At 43.6% G+C, this 21,604-nt stretch overlaps 1 protein-coding gene across 1 annotated transcript in view; it reads left to right on the top strand.

Moving 5' to 3' along the window:
* Positions 1-21,195, top strand: part of LOC142467572 (uncharacterized) — a 74,728-nt gene extending 53,533 nt beyond the window's left edge. Inside the window, exons 6-10 of the mRNA XM_075573490.1 lie at positions 10,177-10,212; positions 12,582-12,617; positions 14,761-14,915; positions 18,505-18,599; positions 18,966-21,195. Coding sequence (XP_075429605.1) covers positions 10,177-10,212; positions 12,582-12,617; positions 14,761-14,915; positions 18,505-18,599; positions 18,966-19,155 — 512 coding nt within the window. The 3' untranslated portion in view covers positions 19,156-21,195. The remainder of the gene's footprint in view (positions 1-10,176; positions 10,213-12,581; positions 12,618-14,760; positions 14,916-18,504; positions 18,600-18,965) is intronic.
* The last annotated feature ends 409 nt before the right edge of the window (positions 21,196-21,604 follow it).

The following is a 21,604-nucleotide window of genomic DNA, read 5'->3' as shown; positions in this document are numbered from 1 at the left end:
GTTCACCTTTATCAAGGAATAAATTATATTTATCATATCTAAGTCTCGTCCCAGTTCAAACCCAGGTATATATATATTTATATATATAGTTTTGGTGTCAATTACTGATTAAAGACACTGACTGGCACTAAGGGGCCTATGCAGAAAGGTCCGAAAAATTGCATTCGCCAGGGTTTGAATTCGCCATGTTTTTGGCATGTTAACCTCGCTGTATGCAGCAAGGGCCGAATCCCTGGCGAATGAATGCGCCACCACCATTTGATAAAATGGCTAGTAACCAGTGGCGAGACGGCTGCCTGGCGAGAAGCTGCCGATAAGCCGTCCCCTGGCGAGATATGTCTGCAGCAGAGAGAGATCCGCTGCTCTCTCTGCGCAAACATGGGCACATTAAAAAATATTTAAAATACATTTTTATTCATAGTGTACATGTGCAGGGGGTCTCCGGAGCTGAACCGCATTGGTTTCAGGTCCGGGGACCCCCTGCTTCCCGAGATACAGGCCCCGTTATGAGGTGCCGGTATCCCTCTACATTTAAAGGTCCCGATCACGTGACCGCGGAATGTAAACAAAGCAGAGGGATACCGGCACCCCCTAAAGGGGCCTGTATCTCGGGAAGCAGGGGGTCCCCGGACCTAAAACCAAAGCGGTTCAGCTCCGGAGACCCTCTGCACATCTACACTATGACTAAAACACACATATCAATAAACACTCGTTCCTTACCTTTGCGGATATGTGCTACGGTAACGAAGCAGCATGAATGTATTTTTAATAATATTGTACTGTGAGCAGGGGGTCTCTGAGCCACAAATCAATGTGGTTCAGCTCAGGGGACCACCTGCTCCTGCACAATATTATTAAAATAAAAAAATGCTGCATCATTACCATAGCGTATAGCCGCTAAGGCAATGAAGGGTTAAGGCAGAATAGCATATTTATTGGGGACAATTGCCCCCAATCAACATAGGAATAAACAACATACACCCCCTGTGTATTTAAAATACATAAACAACAATAAATACATTAAATACATATAGCACTTACCCATTTCCGGTTGCCACGATGAAGGCCATCCTCCTCTTCATCCTGTCCATGCTCCCTCCGCTGCTGCAAAACAGATACAAAAATTAAAACATCCAAAGTAATGTCCCCTAACCCCTTAATCACCATAGCGGTTATTAACCGCTACAGTCATTAGGGGGTTAACCCACCCTCACCCACCACTCGGGATGCCTACATACCCTCCCACACTAACCCCCCACCCCATGAGGCCTAACCACCCTCACCCACTACCCACAAGGGAGGCCTACCCACATACCGTTGGGGAACCCCCCCCCACCCCCAGTACCCACAATTAAAACAATACAGTGACACACAATAAACATCATTATATTTATTAAATACATTACCCACCCCCTGTGCCCCCCCATAAATACAAGATTTATCCTTTTAAAAACAGGGTTCATAACACAGCCCCACGCGAGTCCCCGGTGGGCTGGCGGGGCACCTGACAGACCTACAGGGTACCAGCAGCCCTTTAGAAACAGGTTCTGGAGGCCTGTTGGTGGGTCCCGCCAAGCGCCATGGCCCCCAGGTGGTCTCCTTGGGTCACCGTGGGCCACAATTTGGTCCCCACGGTAGGCCCAAGGATGTCTGGGAGCCCCGGGTCAGACCCACAGGTGTCTGCGGGGCCTCGGGTGGTTCCCACGGGGGTCTGGGGAACTCACGAGTGCTCACTACGGGTCCGCGGTGCCCCCACGGATGTAGGACCACCGCTTCATCCCCGCACCTACGGGTCGGCGGTGCCCCCACGGATGTGGGACCACCGCTTCATCCCCGCAGACTATGGGTCTGCGGTGCCCCCACAGGTGTGAGGCCACCGCTTCATCCCCGCATGTGTCACCCGTGGAACCACCAGACTGATACCCGTGAGATACCAGAGGAGACCACAGGTGGTCTCCAGAGGTCTCACGCAGAACCACGGAACAAACCCTGAATGTAAAAAAAATAAACCTGGCCTATACATTCAATACATACACCCCCCCCTCCCAACGCCTACAGTACAATAATGTGCAAAATAACTATTATCCAGATAGGGATAATAGATTATTTGCCCATTATTAAAAACATTAACTAGCATATTCAAATAAATAAAGTACTACTGACCTCATCAATAAGAAGTCTCCGTCGCCAGCAACATCCTTGTCTTGCCCACAAAAAACATAGCCAATACAAAGCCAATACATTGCAATTACATTCAGATATCAATTAACCCCTTAAACACCTTATCGGCGGATAATAACCGCAAAGGTAATTAAGGGGTTAAGCCACACTGGCCCGATACCCACCCTTCACACATGAATTTGTACATTGGCTTCATCATGCAAATATATATATATATATATATATATATACAGATATATATATATATATATATACACACACATGATGAACCAATATACAAATAAATGTAGAAGGGTTATCAAAAACATGCTGTACTCAAAATAACACTTCTCCATATAGACACACTAAAATAAAATTAATTTCCTTTCATAATCCTAACTGATCTTACAATCAAAAACATCAAATGCCAATCAAAAACCTCAAATGACAATCAACACATTGCATTTACATTGTATATATGATGCTTACAATCTATGCACCATATACATTCTGCAAATGAATGTTAACAATAACATTGCAAGCAAAATACAGATACCTCCAAACAAGTATACTATTTTAACCAATCCAGTAAACATAAATCAATTAGCATTCATTAATGACATCCCTAAACAATTTACATTCCATCACTAACAATTAAACAATTAACTAAATCAAGCCTGGAACTGAACAATGTAGCCTGAGAAAAAATATAAGTACCAACAAGCATACAAATTTGAAAACCAAGGCTAACCCTGACCTCAAGTACACCATACAATAGCAACGATGCACATGGTACGGTAGCCAATCAGAGCGTGGGAACTCCATCCCTACTCTGATTGGCTCTAGTATACCATGTGACAGAGTCTTGGGGGAGAACGGATGTGATGTCATTGAAAGCCTGTCACATGGTACTAGAGCCAATCAGAGTAGGGATGGAGTTCCCACACTCTGATTGGCTACCGTACCATGTGTTGACGGCCATGTTTCTTTTAATGACGTCATCTTAAAGTCAATTGAAGCAAAGCCATTCTGATTGGCTGTGCTTTCATTGCCTTTAAGTGACGTCATCTTTTTTTTTTTTATCGGCCAAAACACATGGTTTTCATGGCCCAATCAGGACCGTGGGAACCATGACGAAAATGTGACATCATAGGCCTTTAAAAGCCTATGTCGTCTCATTTTGAAGCCAGCCGCCAAGGAGGAAGGACCTCCGGAGAAGAAAGAAGACCAGGGCGTGGCCGAAGACGGGAAGAAGACCCCGGAAGAAGATAGAAGAAAGAAGAATACAGATGAAGATGGATTACAATTAGAAGACCCGAGGATTGATTTGGATTTTTAGTTTAATGTTTATTTTTTTATGGTTTTTTATTTTATGGGTTCCTGTGCCTGGTGGTTTTGTTCGTGAGTAAGCAGTTCAACGGGACTCGGTGGGGTCAAGTAATGGTAAGTGAACTAAAGAAATGTATTTAATTGAACTTGTTAATTTTTTTTAATGCTTTTTTAACATGTGTATTTATTTTTTTGTGGTATATCATTTCTTGTCACTGTATGTATGTATGTATGTCTAGAGAGATATATACATACAGGGTAAGAAATGATGTTGTTTTAAAAGCTTTATTTGATGTGTTTTAAATTAATTTGACTATGCTGCTATGCTTAAATGTGTGTTTAAAGTATTTTAAAATTAGATAGATGTAATCGTTGCTATTGTATGGTGTACTTGAGGTCAGGGTTAGCCTTGGTTTTCAATTTTGTATGCTTGTTGGTACTAATATTTTTTCTCAGGCTACATTGTTCAGTTCCAGGCTTGAATTAGTTAATTGTTTAATTGTTAGTGATGGAATGTAAATTGTTAAGGGATGTCATTAATGAATGCTAATTGATTTATGTTTACTGGATTGGTTAAAATAGTATACTTGTTTGGAGGTATCTGTATTTTGCTTGCAATGTTATTGTTAACATTCATTTGCAGAATGTATATGGTGCATAGATTGTAAGCATCATATATACAATGTAAATGCAATGTGTTGATTGTCATTTGAGGTTTTTGATTGGCATTTGATGTTTTTGATTGTAAGATCAGTTAGGATTATGAAAGGAAATTAATTTTATTTTAGTGTGTCTTTATGGAGAAGTGTTATTTTGAGTACAGCATGTTTTTGATAACCCTTCTACATTTATTTGTAAATTGGTTCATCATGTGTGTGTATATCTCTCTCTCTCTCTCTCTCTGTATATATATATATATATATATATATATATATATATATATATATATATATATATATATATATATATATTTGCATGATGAAGCCAATGTAAGAATTCATGGTTAACATTCATTTGCAGAATGTATATGGTGCATAGATTGTAAGCATCATATATACAATGTAAATGCAATGTGTTGATTGTCATTTGAGATTTTTGATTGGCATTTGATGTTTTTGATTGTAAGATCAGTTAGGATTATGAAAGGAAATTAATTTTATTTTAGTGTGTCTTTATGGAGAAGTGTTATTTTGAGTACAGCATGTTTTTGATAACCCTTCTACATTTATTTGTAAATTGGTTCATCATGTGTGTGTATATCTCTCTCTCTCTCTCTCTCTGTATGTATATATATATATATATATATATATATATATATATATATATGCATGATGAAGCCAATGTAAGAATTCATGTGTGAAGGGTGGGTATCGGGCCAGTGTGGCTTAACCCCTTAATTACCTTTGCGATTATTATCCGCCGACAAGGTGTTTAAGGGGTTAATTGATATCTGAATGTAATTGCAATGTATTGGCTTTGTATTGGCTATGTTTTTTTGTGGGCAAGGCAAGGATGTTGCTGGCGACGGAGACTTCTTATTGATGAGGTAAGTAGTACTTTATTTATTTGAATATGCTAGTTAATGTTTTTAATAATGGGCAAATAATCTATTATCCCTATCTGGATAATAGTTATTTTGCACATTATTGTACTGTAGGTGTTGGGGGGGGGGGGTTGTATGTATTGAATGTGTAGGCCAGGTTTATTTTTTTTACATTCAGGGTTTGTTCCGTGGTTCTGCGTGAGACCTCTGGAGACCACCTGTGGTCTCCTCGGGTATCTCACGGGTATCAGTCTGGTGGTTCCACGGGTGACACATGCGGGGATGAAGCGGTGGCCTCACATCTGTGGGGGCACCGCGGACCCGTAGTCTGCGGGGATGAAGCGGTGGTCCAACATCCGTGGGGGCACCGGCGACCCTGTGGGTCTGACCCGGTGCTCCCAGACATCCTTGGGCCTACCGTGGGGACACAATTGTGGCACACGGTGACCCAAGGAGACCACCTGGGGGCCATGGCGCTTGGGCGGGACCCACCAACAGGCCTCCAGAACCTGTTTGAAAAGGGCTGCTGGTACCCTGTAGGTCTGTCAGGTGCCCCGCCAGCCCACCGGGGACTCGCGTGGGGCTGTGTTATGAACCCTGTTTGTAAAAGGATAAATCTTGTATTTATGGGGGCCCACAGGGGGTGGGTAATGTATTTAATAAATATAATGATGTTTATTTTGTGTCACTGTATTGTTTTTATTGTGGGTACTGGGGGTGGGGGGGGGGTTCCCCAACGGTATGTGGGTTGGCCTCCCTTGTGGGTAGTGGGTGAGGGTGGTTAGGCCTCATGGGGTGGGGGGTTAGTGGGGGAGGGTATGTAGGCATCCCGAGTGGTGGGTGAGGGTGGGTTAACCCCTTAATGACTGTAGCGGTTAATAACCGCTATGGTGATTAAGGGGTTAGGGGACAATACTTTGGATGTTTTCATTCTTGTGTCTGTTTTGCAGCAGCGAAGGGGGCATGGGCAGGATGAAGAGGAGGATGGCCTTCATCGTGGCAGCCGGACATGGGTGAATGCTATATGTATTTAATGTATTTATTGCTGTTTATGTATTTAAAATGGGCACATTCACTATTATTCCTTTGTGGATAATAGTAATTGTGGCCATAACTATACTGTATGTGTTAGGGGGGGGGGTTATTTCTTTAAAAGTATGTATGTGTTTATTCATTAATTTGGGGGGGGGACACATAATTGGTACTGCAGGCCTGCGGGTAACACCTGAGGGCCCCCGCCGTCCTATAGTATCATTGATGTGCATATATGTGTATGTTAAGGGTTATAGGGGTTGTTGTTATATATATTTATATTCATTCATTTATCTATTTATTTAGATTTATTTATTTATTGTGAGGCTGCTGTATGTTATTTTTTTTATTGTAGCGGGGGTGGGTGAAGGGGGTATTAGCCCCAACTGTGGTTGTTTAGGGCTTGCGGGGGGGTAGCGGGAGGGGTTCACCCCTTCATGACCGTAGCGGTATTAACTGCTACGGTCGTGAAGGGGTTATCGCTACCCACAATAAAGCTGGCACGGTGGGTTAACCCCTTCATTGCCTTAGCGGTTACCCGCTAAGGTAATGAAGTGGGCTGTACATGCATTTTTCCTGCTTCGGATACATGCCGGGGGCCTCCGGTGCTGGTATTAATGGGTATCAGCTCTGGAGACCCCCTGCATCAATCCGAGCCAGGAAAAGGGCTGATTTGTTTTTAATGTCACCTATCGCCGCCCAGCTCCAGCTTTTTGCCAACTTTTGTTGGCGGAGCGAAATGGAGAAAAACTCTCCATTTTATAGCCGTGATCAGCGCCGAGATGCTGATCGGGGCTACTTGCATACGGCGGGTTTTAAAACTTGCTTCTCGCCACCCGAGCGGCGAGTTTTTTTTCCAAGAAAAAAAACTGGCGGATTTTCCTCATCTCGCCAGTTTTTCGCCATTTACTAAATTGCTATAGGCATATTTGGCAAAAACCTGGCGAGATTCGGCTTCTCGCAGCTCTCTGCATAGGCCCCTAAGTTTGAAGCTGGTTCAATTCCCGGTGTCGGCTCCTTGTGACCTTGGGCACGTCACTTTATCTTCCTGTGCCTCAGGCACCAAAAACATAGAGTGTAAGCTCCACGGGGCAGGGAATGTGTCTGATAAATGTCTCTGTAAAGCGCTACGTATAACTAGCAGCGCTATACAAGAACAAACAATTATTATTATGAGGTGGACATTCACCCGAAGATTTTTGAATTTCTGCCCGATCTTTGCATCTGCTTCCTCTCTGTGACGACTTCTGCGTCCAGAAGGGTACAAGTGACGATCCATTAGGTGATCCTGTTGACGGGGGGGATTTTGCCCTTTGTTTGAGTCCCAGCTTAATTAGTGCTCTTTCTCCTTCTTCTGTAGTTGTCATCACTAATGTTCATCCATTATGCCAAATTACCAGTTTGAAGAGGAAGCCCCACTTATATTTAATTTTGTGTTCCCTCAGGTTCTTTGTGATTGATTGCAGTTCCTTTCCTTTGGGTAGAGTGGAGGGGGTGAGATCCCTGAATATCTGGATCCAATGACCTTCAAATTCTATCTGGGGGGTTGACCTGGAGACTTGCATAATAACTTCTTTGACAGTATAGTAATTAACCCACGGTATAACATTTCTCATCTTGTTAGGGTCAGATTGTTTTGGTCCTAAAACTCTGTACACCCTGTCTGGCAGCAGCTTCCCTTCCGTGATATCGGGGAGCAGGATCTGAAACAGCTTCACACAAATTCCTCCAGCGCCTCTGGGAGTACAGCCTCTGGGAGTACAGCTTCTGGGAGTACAGACTCTGGGAGTACAGCCTCTGGGAGTACAACCTCTGGGAGTACAGCTTCTTGGAGTACAGCCTCTGGGAGTACAGCCTCTGGGAGTACAGCTTCTGGGAGTACAGCTTCTGGGAGTACAGCCTCTGGGAGTACAGCTTCTGGGAGTACAGCTTCTGGGAGTACAGCCTCTGGGAGTACAGCCTCTGGTAGTACAGCCTCTGGGAGTACAGCTTCTGGGAGTACAGCCTCTGGGAGTACAGCCTCTGGGAGTACAGCTTCTGGGAGTACAGCCTCTGTGAGTACAGCCTCTGGGAGTACAGCTTCTGGGAGTACAGCCTCTGGGAGTACAGCCTCTGGGAGTGCAGCCTCTGGGAGTACAGCCTCTGGGAGTACAGCCTCTGGGAGTACAGCTTCTGGGAGTACAGGCTCTGGGAGTACAGCCTCTGGGAGTACAGCTTCTGGGAGTACAGCTTCTGGGAGTACAGCCTCTGGGAGTCCAGCCTCTGGGAGTACAGCCTCTGGGAGTACAGCTTCTGGGAGTACAGCCTCTGGGAGTACAGCTTCTGGGATATATCTTAATCTCAGATCGGTTCATCTGGCACGGTTTTCTGTGTCTTCCAGCGCTTCAGTCAGAGTACTTCTTTGTACTTTGTAGGCCCCTATCTCCTGGTGAGAAACATTTTGGGCTGATATCAGTTCATCTGCCCCCCCTCCTGACAGTCAGTTCTCTCCAGTCCATGTAAGTCTTTTCTTAGTTCAGACACTACTTTGTTTATGTCTATTTGCCTTTTCTGTACCACACTTTTCAGTAAATTAGCTAGATCACCTCTAATTGTGGGTCTGTCATCAGCTTCAGCCTCTGCCAGCGGCTCTGAAGGGGGCCTCGTGGCGCCGCCATCTTGGATTTGTGACTGTCCCCGCAGGGCTCTTCTTTGGAAAAATTGCGAGACTTCCCGCGACATCTGTCTCTTCTCCGGCCTGGGCTTTCTCTTACCAGATGTTCTGACGGTGCTGCAGGTGGTATTGGTGCTGGCCCGAGGTCTGCATTCTTTCTTTAAGAGGAAGTTCTGTTCTTTGCCTGGGATCGAAGGAGCTCCTTATCTTAACCGCGTGCCGCTCATGTGACCCTGTTTTCTGTTTTTAAAATAAAACCCATAAACCCAAAACATGGAAACTTCTATTGTTTATTCTTACGTTCTACACTCCACCAGGCAGCACAGAGCTGATTTACATGCAGACTACAAAGGGTCTTATAAAAAGTCTTCTCTGAATCTTTTCAGAAAAGGTTCTTTGAAGTCTGCCAATGTCACTAATTGGAAGGGGCTTAGCAGTCATATTAATCACGTTTTTTTGCTTCGTTTCTTTAGGATTAAAATACACCGTGAGCACAGAAACATCTGGAGAGGCAAAAACACAGGCGCTCTTACATAAAATATAGTTTTGATTTTCTTTAAAAAATCAGATCAGTCCTGTTACACCGACGCGAGGTGCTTCCAGTAACAATGAATGTTACAACCCTTAAACGATTATTAGACATGTAGATGGATTAGCAGATATTAGAACGGGGGGTCTAAAACTCAGTCATCAAGGGCCAAAAAACAGGCCGGCTTTTATAAATATCCCTGCTTCAGCACACGTGGCTCAGTCAAAGACTCAGTCAAAGATTGAGCCACGTGTGCTGAAGCAGGGATATCCGTAAAACCTGGCCTGTTGGTGGGCCTTGAGGTCTGAGTTTGAGACCCCAGCATTAGATGATACCTGACGGATGTACTGTACATAAAAATAACCCTCCAGTGGATTTTATTTTATTATTACTCGATTTCATTTTATACAAAAACTTTTTTAACATTTGAAAACTCTATTACTATTTGCAAACGACAGGTCCTGCGATGGACTGAAGCTACATACTGAACAGTAGGATAACCCACTTTTGGCGCAACTTTTCTCTCTTTTATATTATAGGTCCTGCGATGGGCAGTAATGTTTCACCGTCATATGAAAACTTATTGATGGCTGATTTTGATACAGTATATTATTCTAAATTGGTGTTCTGCTGTAGATACATTGATGATGTGTTTTTTCCCCGAGGGAAATTTTAAGAACTATATGTGGAAATCAATCCAAATAATTATTATTGAAGATAAAGAGGAAGAAATGTGCCTGGGCACCTGCGGTAAAACTGTACTACAGTAATTCAGCAATAAACCGTGGGGATGGCACATTTAGTGGTAGAGTGTTTCAAGATTACGGCGAGAATCTGGTTCTTTACTACACACAATGTGTTTATTTTATGGCATGTTACACATCTTTATGTGTGAGCCTCACTACTCTGCCATTTGTTTCCCTGTCACAGGTGAGAAGGAGTTTAACGATGACGCTCTGTGCTCTGGTAGGAACAACGCAGTCACTGTACTGCTCTACTGCAGATGTTTGTGCTATGTAATTAGTTTTGGTTTTGTGTAAAGCATTTTAAACCCATTGTATGTGTTACACTTAAATATAAATGACATGCACTCTCTTACTGAATAAGAACATCCACACATGTTCAGCATCATCATTGGGAAACAGGACGTTTTATGGAGATTTCAGTTGAGTTCAGAGATTCAGATTTATGTGTCTCCCATACATAAACCCAGGCCTCTTATCACGAGATAACATTCAAGCACATACGTATATCTCTGGTGCCTCCTTCCTGTGGTCACGTTTGGCAGTGTTTTAGAGACATATTACTTTTCATTCTTTAGTAATTTTATAATAATAATAACTTTATTTCATGAAGTGCTTTTCTCCCAATGGGACCCAAAGCGCGTCACAATTACAGTATAGTGCGCGGTACGCAGCAAATAGGAATTTTTACAGACACAATCCCTGCCCAGATGAGCTTACAATCTATGTGTTTGATGCCACAGTGATAAAAAGTGACTTGCCCAAGGTCACAAAGCACTGACACCGGGAATTGAACCATGCTCATTGATTCAAACTCAATGTAATTGTTAACAGAGTCAGTGGGGGTTATGCACTAAGCAGTGATACGTGGGTTTTCTGGGTGTTATTCACAAAGCAGTGATAAGTGCTTTTAAGTGAGATACATACCTTTATAGTGTGATACTGCCTGTTGTGAGATTCACAAAGCAGTGATAACACTGCAGTATTGTGCTATAATGGCTTTTTATCCCACTTAAAATCACTTATCACTGCTTAGTGCATAACCCCCAGTGTCTTTACTTATCGAGCCGCTCCTTCTCCATCCATTCTATCACTGCATTCTATCACCACATTATAAAGGTATCACTGAATTCTATCAATGCATTATACAGGCATCACTGCATTCTATCACTGCATTATACAGGCATCACTGCATTCTATCACTGCATTATACAGGTATCACTGCATTCTATCACTGCATTATACAGGTATCACTGCATTCTATCACTGCATTATACAGGCATCACTGCATTCTATCACTGTATTATACAGGTATCACTGCATTCTATCACTGCATTATACAGGCATCACTGCATTCTATCACTGCATTATACAGGTATCACTGCATTCTATCACTGCATTATACAGGTATCACTGCATTCTATCACTGCATTATACAGGTATCACTGCATTCTATCACTGTATTATACAGGTATCACTGCATTCTATCACTGCATTATACAGGCATCACTGCATTCTATCACTGCATTATACAGGTATCACTGCATTCTATCACTGCATTATACAGGCATCACTGCATTCTATCACTGCATTATACAGGTATCACTGCATTCTATCACTGCATTATACAGGTATCACTTCATTCTATCACTGCATTATACAGGTATCACTGCATTCTATCACTGCATTATACAGGTATCACTGCATGTAAATCACTGCACTCTCACTGCGTTCTATCACTGCAGGTATCACTGAATTCTATCACTGCATTATATAGGCATCACTGCATTCTATCACTGCATTATACAGGTATCACTGCATTCTATCACTGCATTATACAGGTATACTGCATTCTATCACTGCATTATATAGGCATCACTGCATTCTATCACTGCATTATACAGGTATCACTGCATTCTATCACTGCATTATACAGGTATCACTGCATTCTATCACTGCATTATACAGGTATCACTGCATTCTATCACTGCATTATATAGGCATCACTGCATTCTATCACTGCATTATACAGGTATCACTGCATTCTATCACTGCATTATACAGGTATCACTGCATTCTATCACTGCATTATACAGGTATCACTGCATTATACAGGTATCACTGCATTCTATCACTGCATTTTATCACTGCATTATACAGGTAACACTGCATGTAAATCACTGCACTCTCACTGCATTCTATCACTGCACTCTATCACTGCATTCTATCTTTTTTTCTACCATAGTTATACATTTGATCTTATCCTTAAGTGTATTTTGTTGTTTTCAAAGTCTAGATGTATTAAATATTTTTAATGTCTTAATACATGTTAAGTTTTATATATCCATGTTTGACATATTGAATATTGATACTTGCCTTATGGGAACTGCTTAGAGTTTGGGGGTTTAGGAGGCAGGCTGAAAGCTTTCTTTGCCATTAAAATACTTGGCACTTCCTTTGAAAATGAAATAGAGTGTCTTTCCCTTGTGCTTTTCTGGGAATCTGGAGCTGTGCTACACACAATGTGTTTCTTCTATGGCCTGTTACACATGTGTGAGCCTTACTACTCTGTCATTTGTTTCCCTGTCACAGGTCAGAACAACTTTAATGATGACGCTGTGTGCTCTGGTAGGGACAAAGCAGTCACTGTACTGCTCTACTGCAGATGTTTGTGCTATGTAAATAGTGACACTCTAAAGTGTTGTGTTTTTTTTGTAACCCATTTTAAATGTTACACTTAACACTATTAATATGACATACAATCTATACAGTAAGTACAATACATGCACACATTCAGTCTCTATACAGTACAGTAAGTACAATACATGCACACATTCAGTCTCTATGCAGTACAGTAAGTACAATACATGCACACATTCAGTCTCTATGCTGTACAGTAAGTACAATACATGCACACATTCAGTCTCTATACAGTACAGTAAGTACAATACATGCACACATTCAGTCTCTATGCTGTACAGTAAGTACAATACATGCACACATTCAGTCTGTATACAGTACAGTAAGTACAAAAATGCACACATTCAGTCTCTATACAGTACAGTAAGTACAATACATGCACACATTCAGTCTCTATACAGTACAGTAAGTACAATACATGCACACATTCACTCTCTATACAGTACAGTAAGTACAATACATGCACACATTCACTCTCTATACAGTACAGTAAGTACAATACATGCACACATTCACTCTCTATACAGTACAGTAAGTACAATACATGCACACATTCACTCTATACAGTACAGTAAGTACAATACATGCACACATTCAGCATCATCAGGTGTGAGGGAAAAAGGAAACTTTTACAGAGATGTTCTCTTATAACCTGACCTCCGGTGCTCATTCACAAAATAACATTTAAACACACACATACAAATGTAACATATGTAGCGGGTGTACCCCTGGGTTACTATAACTACTGATGCTACTGTCACCTGTGAGGCTAACAAAAGGCCTGAGCCTCCGCCACGGGGAGCCTGGGGTATACTTACACACAGTGCAGTGCCTCCACTGATGAGGGATCCCAACGTGGTGGGAGTGTGCCCTCACCAGAACCAACGTACAGTAAATACACACAATGGGGATAAGCAGTATTTACTGAGCAGGTACGGTAACTCCAGTAACACTCTCTTTGCATAACATTAATACATCATATGTAACATTGCATCACCCTGAATGCATACCATCCCCTCACCCACATGTCCATCTTTACATCACCCTTAGTCCTCTAAGTAGCAATGTGCTTGGGCACTTATCCCTAGAGTGTCCACAAACAATAAGGTGAGTGTGAGGGATAGCACTTCCATGTGTTGGGGCCCGGAGGTGCACTTAATATACTACCTCCCTGATCATAGTCCTGATCAGGATAATCCTTAGTAATCAGCAACTCCGCAACTTGGTCCCACGGCGCGATGCGCTGCTCCTTGCAGGAATGATTACACCATCTGACTCTTCCGAGGAGGGATCCCCAGCCGGATGATCCTTTAAGAACAGTCTCTGCTATGGAGTCAGATATCCTTTCAGCTATCAAGCTGCACTGGCATTCTCTCTCTCTATGCAGCATCTCTCTCTCTATGAGTATAGTGAAGGAGTCCCTGTCTTAAGGCAGTTCCCTATATCAAGCACATAGAACACTTCTACAGTGGCTCAGGGACATTAACTGGGGCCTGGGGGATTAACCTCTGGCCTAGTCGCTGGAGCACTGCTCCGTGGACACCACCTGCACCTTCAGTGTCCAGGTCTTGACTCCTCACTTCCTGTCCCAGCAGGCAGTAGTCTTTCCTTCCTTCAGAAGCAATCCAGCCATCCTATTGGCTATCGTGTCACCAGGCAGCGTTCTCCCTAAGCCTCATGGGAGTTATAGTCTCTCTGCTGTACAATTACCATTGAGACCGCGTGCGCATAGGACACTGTCCATGCGCGACTCTAATGGCCGCCACAGGGTGCCCTTTGCCTGCCTTACTCGGCAAGGACCCCTAACTTGCACTCGCTGCTTTGCGCATGCGCAACTCTGCGATCGTCCGCGCACACGCCCAACATGGCGGCGCCCTACGGCGGAAGCCACTGGCGACTCCGTCGCCCTTCCTGCACATACTGAGTGTGAGGAGGGGGAAACGGGAACGCGGGGAGACCGGAGGGTACCTGGCTACACATATATTATGTGTTGTGTATGTGTGTGTGTGTGTGTGTATGTGTAAATTGCACATCTTTATTCCTGGCATCGCTTTCTTCTCCTTTTCCATAGACCATTATAAGTACTGCCCAGGAGGCTGGCATCAGATAGGAGACACCTGCTACTATTTCTCCAGTGATAAGAAATACAGGTTGCTGGGTGAGCAGGACTGCATTAGTAGACAAGCTACTCTCGCCAAAGTACAGGAGACAGACTCCCTCCTGCAGGTACAGTACATAGACCAAGATCTCTGCGTGAAGCTGTTTTCCTTTTTGACGCTTCCAACCTTTAGGACTAAGCAGGTTCTGTATATACAATAAGCCATATTATAGGCTAAAGCAGTAACATTCCGGGCATTATTGAAAACCTTGCTCTCTGATTGGTTAAAAATCCGGGCATTATCCAATCAGTAATGCCCGGAATTTAACCAGCTTGCAATGTGTAATTTTCAATGTGTTTATTCCAGCCAATCAGCTTTCAGAACAGTTGAGACAGGGCAGGGGATTGGTCAGAATGAAGGGGGGGGGGGAGGGAGGGAAGGGGGAGAGAGATAGAGTCTGCAAAGTTTAGTAAGTGGCTGCATTTTTTATTGTGTGTGTGTGTTTCAGTAGCAGTGCTTATGGGTATAGCAGCAGCAGTGTGTGTGTGTGTGTGCTGTATTGTGCTGTTGTATGTGTGTGTAGCAGCAGTTTGTGTGTGTGTAGAGCTAATGTGTGTGTGTGTGTGTGTATGTGTATAGAGCTGATGTGTGTGTGTAGAGCTGCTGTGTTGTCTTTGTGTGTGTGTGTGTGTGTGTGTGTTTGTGTGTGTAGAGCTGCTGTGGTGTGTGTGTAGAGCTGCTGTGGTGTTTGTGTGTGTGTGTGTGTGTGTGTGTGTGTGTGTGTAGAGCTGCTGTGTTGTGTGTGTCGAGGTGCTGTGTTGTGTGTGTCTGTGTGTGGTGTGCTTGTGTATTTAGAGCTGCTGTGTGTGTAGAGGTGCTGTGTTGTGTGTGGTGTGCTGTTGTGTGTGTGTGTAGCAGCAGTTTGTGTGTGTGTACAGCTGCTGTGTTGTGTGTTGAGCTGGTGTGTTGTGTGTGTGTGTAGAGGTGATGTGTTGTGTGTGTGGTGTGCTTGTTTGTGGTGTGCTTGTGTGTGTAGAGGTGCTGTGCTGTGTGTGGTGTGCTATTGTGTGTGTGCGTGTGTATGTGTGTGTAGCAGCAGTTTGTGTGTGTGTAGATCTGCTGTGTTGTGTGTTGAGCTGCTGTGTGGGTAGAGGGGCTGTGGTGTGTGTGTGTGTGTGTGTATACACAGAGGGGGCGGCAGTGTGTGGATATAGATAGCTGCAGTGTAAGCGTATATAGAGGTGGTTTCATGTATTTACCATTTCATTTTAATAAAAAAAATCTATATAACTATACAAAAGTGTCTATTATTTATGAAAAACGTCTACATTTAGCCTATGTAACCCTTTTTATCATACCCCCTCCCCTAAATGAGATTGGGGGTATGCTCCTTGCTGGTTACTTCAAGCGGTCTGGGTGCTGTGACCTGCTGGCAACAGGAGGGCTGAGGGCTCTGCGGTGGTGTGGGGAGAGCCAGGACAGGGAACAGGAGGGGGGGGGGGGGTGGTGCCTTAGCCAGCGAGGATCCCCTGTAGATCTTCAGGGGATGGACCCCCACTGACACTCCTGCACAACCAGCGACAGGAACCCACACAGCAATGTATTTTCTGTATTTTATTCAGCCATCAGCTCCAGCTCAGAGAATAGACAGTCATATATTTCCATAACTGCATATATGTGCTCTTTAGATCAGATCCCTGTCTAACTAGTAGATTTCCCTCCCCTTCCCCATCCCAGCATGGGAGGAGAAGGGAGAGACTTTCTTTGCCTGTCTGACTTCTTCTTCTCCAGATCTCAACTGACTACTAACTGATAATTTAGGAGGCATGTCTCAATTTGAACATCCTTGGGGAGTGTCTCTAACTCTGACTCATTACAAGCCAGAGCCGGATACAGATTGGCCCACACACATCAGGGGGGGGGGTTCCAACCCATATCCACCCCTTAGATTAACATCCTCAGAGTTGCTAAGCCTGCCCTTGAATACTGATACAATATTCAAGGCTGGAATACACACACAGGCCTCAGAAAAGGAATTAACCTTTCCCCTGCCTGCACTAACAGGACTGACAGAGGAAAAGCCCAGAAAAAGAAGTAACTGCCGGGAGGCTATGTTACACCTATAATAGTAATAATCCCCTCAGAACAGGGCATTACTGGCCAATAATGCCCTGGCTGGGTTAAAGTCCCTCGGCTTCGCCTCGGGCCTTCAACTCTTCCAGTCAGGGCATTATTGCTTAACTCCCTTAAATTACTTAAATATATGAACATTCATCCACATTGAGACCACATTTCTCTTTATAAAGGAGGCTTCTGAAACTCAGTGATAGTTCTTGAACTCTCGTGAAAAATCAAAGATGGGTAGAACATAGCAGCAGCCCTTATTGATAAACAGTGACTATCAATTTCCTCAAAGGTGACTCTGGGACGATTTTAGAGTAGATCTATAGGCGCGGTTTATCATGGTGTCAAGCAATCGGGGGTGCGCTGAAGGGCCGCGCTTATCGATCTACATTGGGAGGGGGGGGCGGTGGAGGCAGCGTGAGGGAGGCCGAGAGCAGAGCAGGCTGCTTACTTCCCAAGCTGCTGCTATTACATGTTCTCCCTGCACTACTATTTAGATTAAGAAAGGGTTGTAAAAACAGAGCGGTTGGGGGGTGCGGGGGGCCTGTAAAAACTGAGGGGGGTGTAAAAATGGAGTAAGGTGGTGGGTGAGAGGGGTGGGGGCAGTGAGTGAGAGGGTTGGGGGGGAGAGAGAGGGGAGAGAGAGAAAGAGGGTTGGGAGGAAAGAGGAGGGTGGTGGGAGAGAAGGTGGGGGAAGTGAGAGAGAGATGGGGGAGTGAAAGAGAGGGGGGAAGAGAGAGAAAGAGGGGTGGGAGGAGTATGGAGTAAGAGGTGGGTGAGATGACTGGGGGGCAGTGAGAGAGAGGGATGGGGGGAAGTGCGAGAGAAGTGAAAGAGTGGTGGAGAGAGAGAAAGAGGGGTGGGAGGAGGGTGGTGGGAGAAAGAGGGTGGGGGAGGGAGAGAGAGGGATGGGGGTCGGAGGGAGAGAAAGGAAAATACAAGAAGAAGTGTACGCTATAGTGACTGTTTATAAAAGAAATTATACAGAACCCCAATAAGCTTATATTGAACCCCCAAAATAACCACAATATATATATCTGTATAGGTGTCAAAGAGGAGTGTTACTGAGCATGGCAATATATATTTAAACCAGAGACAGAACATGAAATACAGACAGAGCTCAATACAGAGTGCTTTTCCTGGTAATGTACAGGTTAATAAGAGCTTCAATCAGACTTAGAACAATGCAACTAATTTTGACAGATTTATTATAAATCATTCTTCCTGGTAATGTACAGGTTATTAAGAATTTATTTTAGTGTTAGGACCTTTGAGATGTGGTCTGCCTTGGAGGGGCTCAAGGGCTTACGACACTTTGGCCAAAGAGTTAAACTGAAAGACCATTTTATTCAAAAGATATCTTTATATATTTATATATATATAGGCACTGTACCGTGTATCTGTGTTAATGGATGTAGCACTGAGCTCTGTCTGTGTTTCATGTTCTGTCTCTGGTTTTAAATATAAAAGAAACTAGCAGGGGAGACCAACATTTTTTTCGCACTGTGCACCGAAATGACAAAATTACGGATATTGTCAGGACTTGTTGTGTAACTGCACTCATGTAATATGAAGTACTTTTCTTTTTTCAGACATTGATTAAGAGGTCTTCTAAGCAATATTGGATCGGACTGAAAAGAGAGAGTACTTCCATGACTCTCTGGCAATGGCCTGATAATACTACACAGTGAGTGACGATCTATTCACTATAGGGCACATTCTAGATGCCCCTGGTCTCTTTTGTATGTGTGTTACTGTGTATCCTGCAGGGGGCGGATGGCCTACACCTGCTTCCTTATGCAACCACCTAACATGCTATTAATATACAAATAAAAAAGTGCATTCACGTGGATGGACGCACATTGCTTATTCCCAAAACCTGGTGTGGCCTTGAATTATGAGGAGAGGTTTTGAAATCGCCAGCCGAGACCATGGGTTCTGTGTGTCAGTTTGTCACCCTCTGGGTAATGGGAATAACAACCAAGCATTCCAGTATCACCTTACACTGTTACTATCAGCCTTCACGTACATATCGCTTTTATTTTCCTTTTAGGCCTTTAAGCGCCAGCAGCCGTGTCTCGTGTGCCAAAGCTTCTCCGGCACTCGTGGCAGAAAACTGTGGTGTGCCCCTGCCCTGGATTTGCCAGAAGGGTTCTGAGACATGCAAATCGAAGGGAGCCCTCCTGCAGTGTTTTGGGGAGAACTTGGGCGTTTTTGCAGAGAAACACTCCAGCAAAGAATAGTCTTCAGAACCAAACACGCATTATGCATTCTGTAGGATTATTCTGCAAGTACCCAGGCATGGAGAGGAGGCCTCCATGCCCCAGTCACTGCTAACGACTCCAGTGACTTCTTCATCCACGCAGTATAAGTATGGACACATCATGGATAGTCACTGTTATATTGACCATATTAATATAGATTGGGACTGCTAAATACATACTGTACTCAATGAGCTCTGACACCTCAGTAACTGCTGATTCGATATGACTTCTGATACCACCAGTGATTACTGGAGATGGACGGAAAAGATTGGTGGATTTTAATCCACCTCGGACCAGCCGGTTCCTGTGGTCCATGGATTTCAGACGATCCACCTAAAAAAATAATGCAATTCGTCTTTTCTGGAATAACATTTTGTAGCACAGACAGATCCAAAAAACGGATTCATAATGTGACCAAAAATCCGTAATGTGGGATTCCCGGGTGAGGAGGAGGAGCGGAGGGGGAGGATACAGAGTCTCAAGCTGAAGCCAATATGTTGCAGGGTTTAGCTGTGGGTGGGTGAGTTGCTGCTGTACTATTACTGTATACTAATATACTATTATATTATAGTTTAATACGCAAACAATCATTTACTTAATCTTTTTTTGCATTTCTTTCAGTGAAGGGGACTCGGGGTTCTGGTCTGTGTGATGCTGAACACGATACTTTATAATTATTACTGTGACTGATTGTAGCCTGTTATTCCCTGGAATATAGAGAGCAGCAGTTATACTATTATTATAAGACCAAGTCATGATACCTCTGGTAAAAAAACCCATCCCAAGGATAAGCTATTAACCTTCCAGTTCCAGGGCATGTTCAGAGTAATTCTGCCAGGCTTTGTTAACGTGAGTCTGGGATAAGAAGATATCCATTTACCCCGTGCTGTACTGTAGCTTTATTTTGTATCCTGGTAATTACTAATTAACTACTCGTACACTATTGGCAAACGACTGCGCTACTTTAATGCTGAGTGACACCAGTTATAACAAATCACTCCAGTGTACAAAAGTATACGTGGTATTGACATAACACAAGTGCAGACCACCCAGCGTAAGCATAAAACCAGTTCCAGTAGGCAGGCATTATTCCGAAGTAATTATACCCAGCTGGACTTTCTTTCATGTACTACAGTGGGCTCAGGGCTCTGCGCCTGCGTGATGCGGAACGCGGGATTCTTTATCCTTATTACTGGGGCTGATTGTAGTCTATTATTCACTGGAACGTAGAGCGCAGCAGTTACTATTGCTAGGAAAGTGCCACATTTTATACCGCGCTGTGGGAGGAGCGAGTAAACTTTGCTTAGATTATGGGTGCATGGTTAGCGTTCTGTTTTATCCGACACATCCAAAGCCGGGTTCTAACCCCAATCAGCAGCTCTTAGCAAGAAAATAAAAGATTTAATCCACCATATACTGTAGGACAAAGATTCATTAAACAGAATGAAACAAGGGCAAAACTACAGGTGAAATGCCATAAATATGTGGATTTTGTCATCAAAATTGCCTTAGTATTCTCAAACTTCAGTTAGCAATGGTAATGTCCGGGCAGTTTCTTTCTCACACTATTGTGTGGTATTATACGAGCCTACAAATCCGCGACGTTTCCACTGACAGACGGGGCACCGGCAGCAACGTCGCCCAGAAAGGCGGCAATTGTCTGTTACAATGATCAGGCGCGGTCTGGAAGTCAGACACGAATGTAAATACTGAGTATCGCTTCAACTCTCACATCACTGAGACTAGAAAGATATCCTGTTGATGTAATAGCACAAACTGTAAAACACTTCCATGTAAGAATTTCATTCGCAACAAACTGTCCGAAAGGTGAAAAGCAAAAAAACACAAAAAAAAGGTATTATTCTCAAGCAGGCCGCGATGTATGAAAAGCTATACTGTCACCGTGGAAACCTATTGCGCAGTGAATAATCCTCACTGCCACTTAAATGTCAAAGTAAATCTACAGGTTGTGAAGAAGAGAACAAAGTGCGCGACACAAAAGTGTCCTAATCATGAGATTATCAGCGTGTAAGATACATGTATTCACTAAGATGTATATACACTGAGATGTGTATTTGCAGAAATATAAAAATGTATATGCAAAGGTGTTAAAAATTATATTATATCAATTATGTGTGATAATATGTGATAAAGTGCATAAACATCAACAAACAATATCACATTTAATTCAAGTAAATTCAAGAATTGTTCAATCATCAATAAAAAGCAGATCTACAACAGACTCCTGACAGCCACAGCCCTGGCCTTTTCTTATATTCTTGTAACAATCCTCCATAGCTGTGGTTACTTCAGTGTGAATCCGGCTCTGCCGGGTGCAGCTCTCACACGGAGGGTGTGAATCCGGCTCTGCCGGGTGCAGCTCTCACACGGAGGGTGTGAATCCGGCTCTGCCGGGTGCAGGTCTCAC

The sequence above is a fragment of the Ascaphus truei genome, chromosome 1 (genome assembly GCF_040206685.1).
Source record: "Ascaphus truei isolate aAscTru1 chromosome 1, aAscTru1.hap1, whole genome shotgun sequence".
In the NCBI taxonomy this organism is placed as follows: Eukaryota; Metazoa; Chordata; class Amphibia; order Anura; family Ascaphidae; genus Ascaphus; species Ascaphus truei.
Note: the sequence above shows the minus strand (reverse complement) of the source record. Positions and strands in the feature narration are given on the sequence as shown.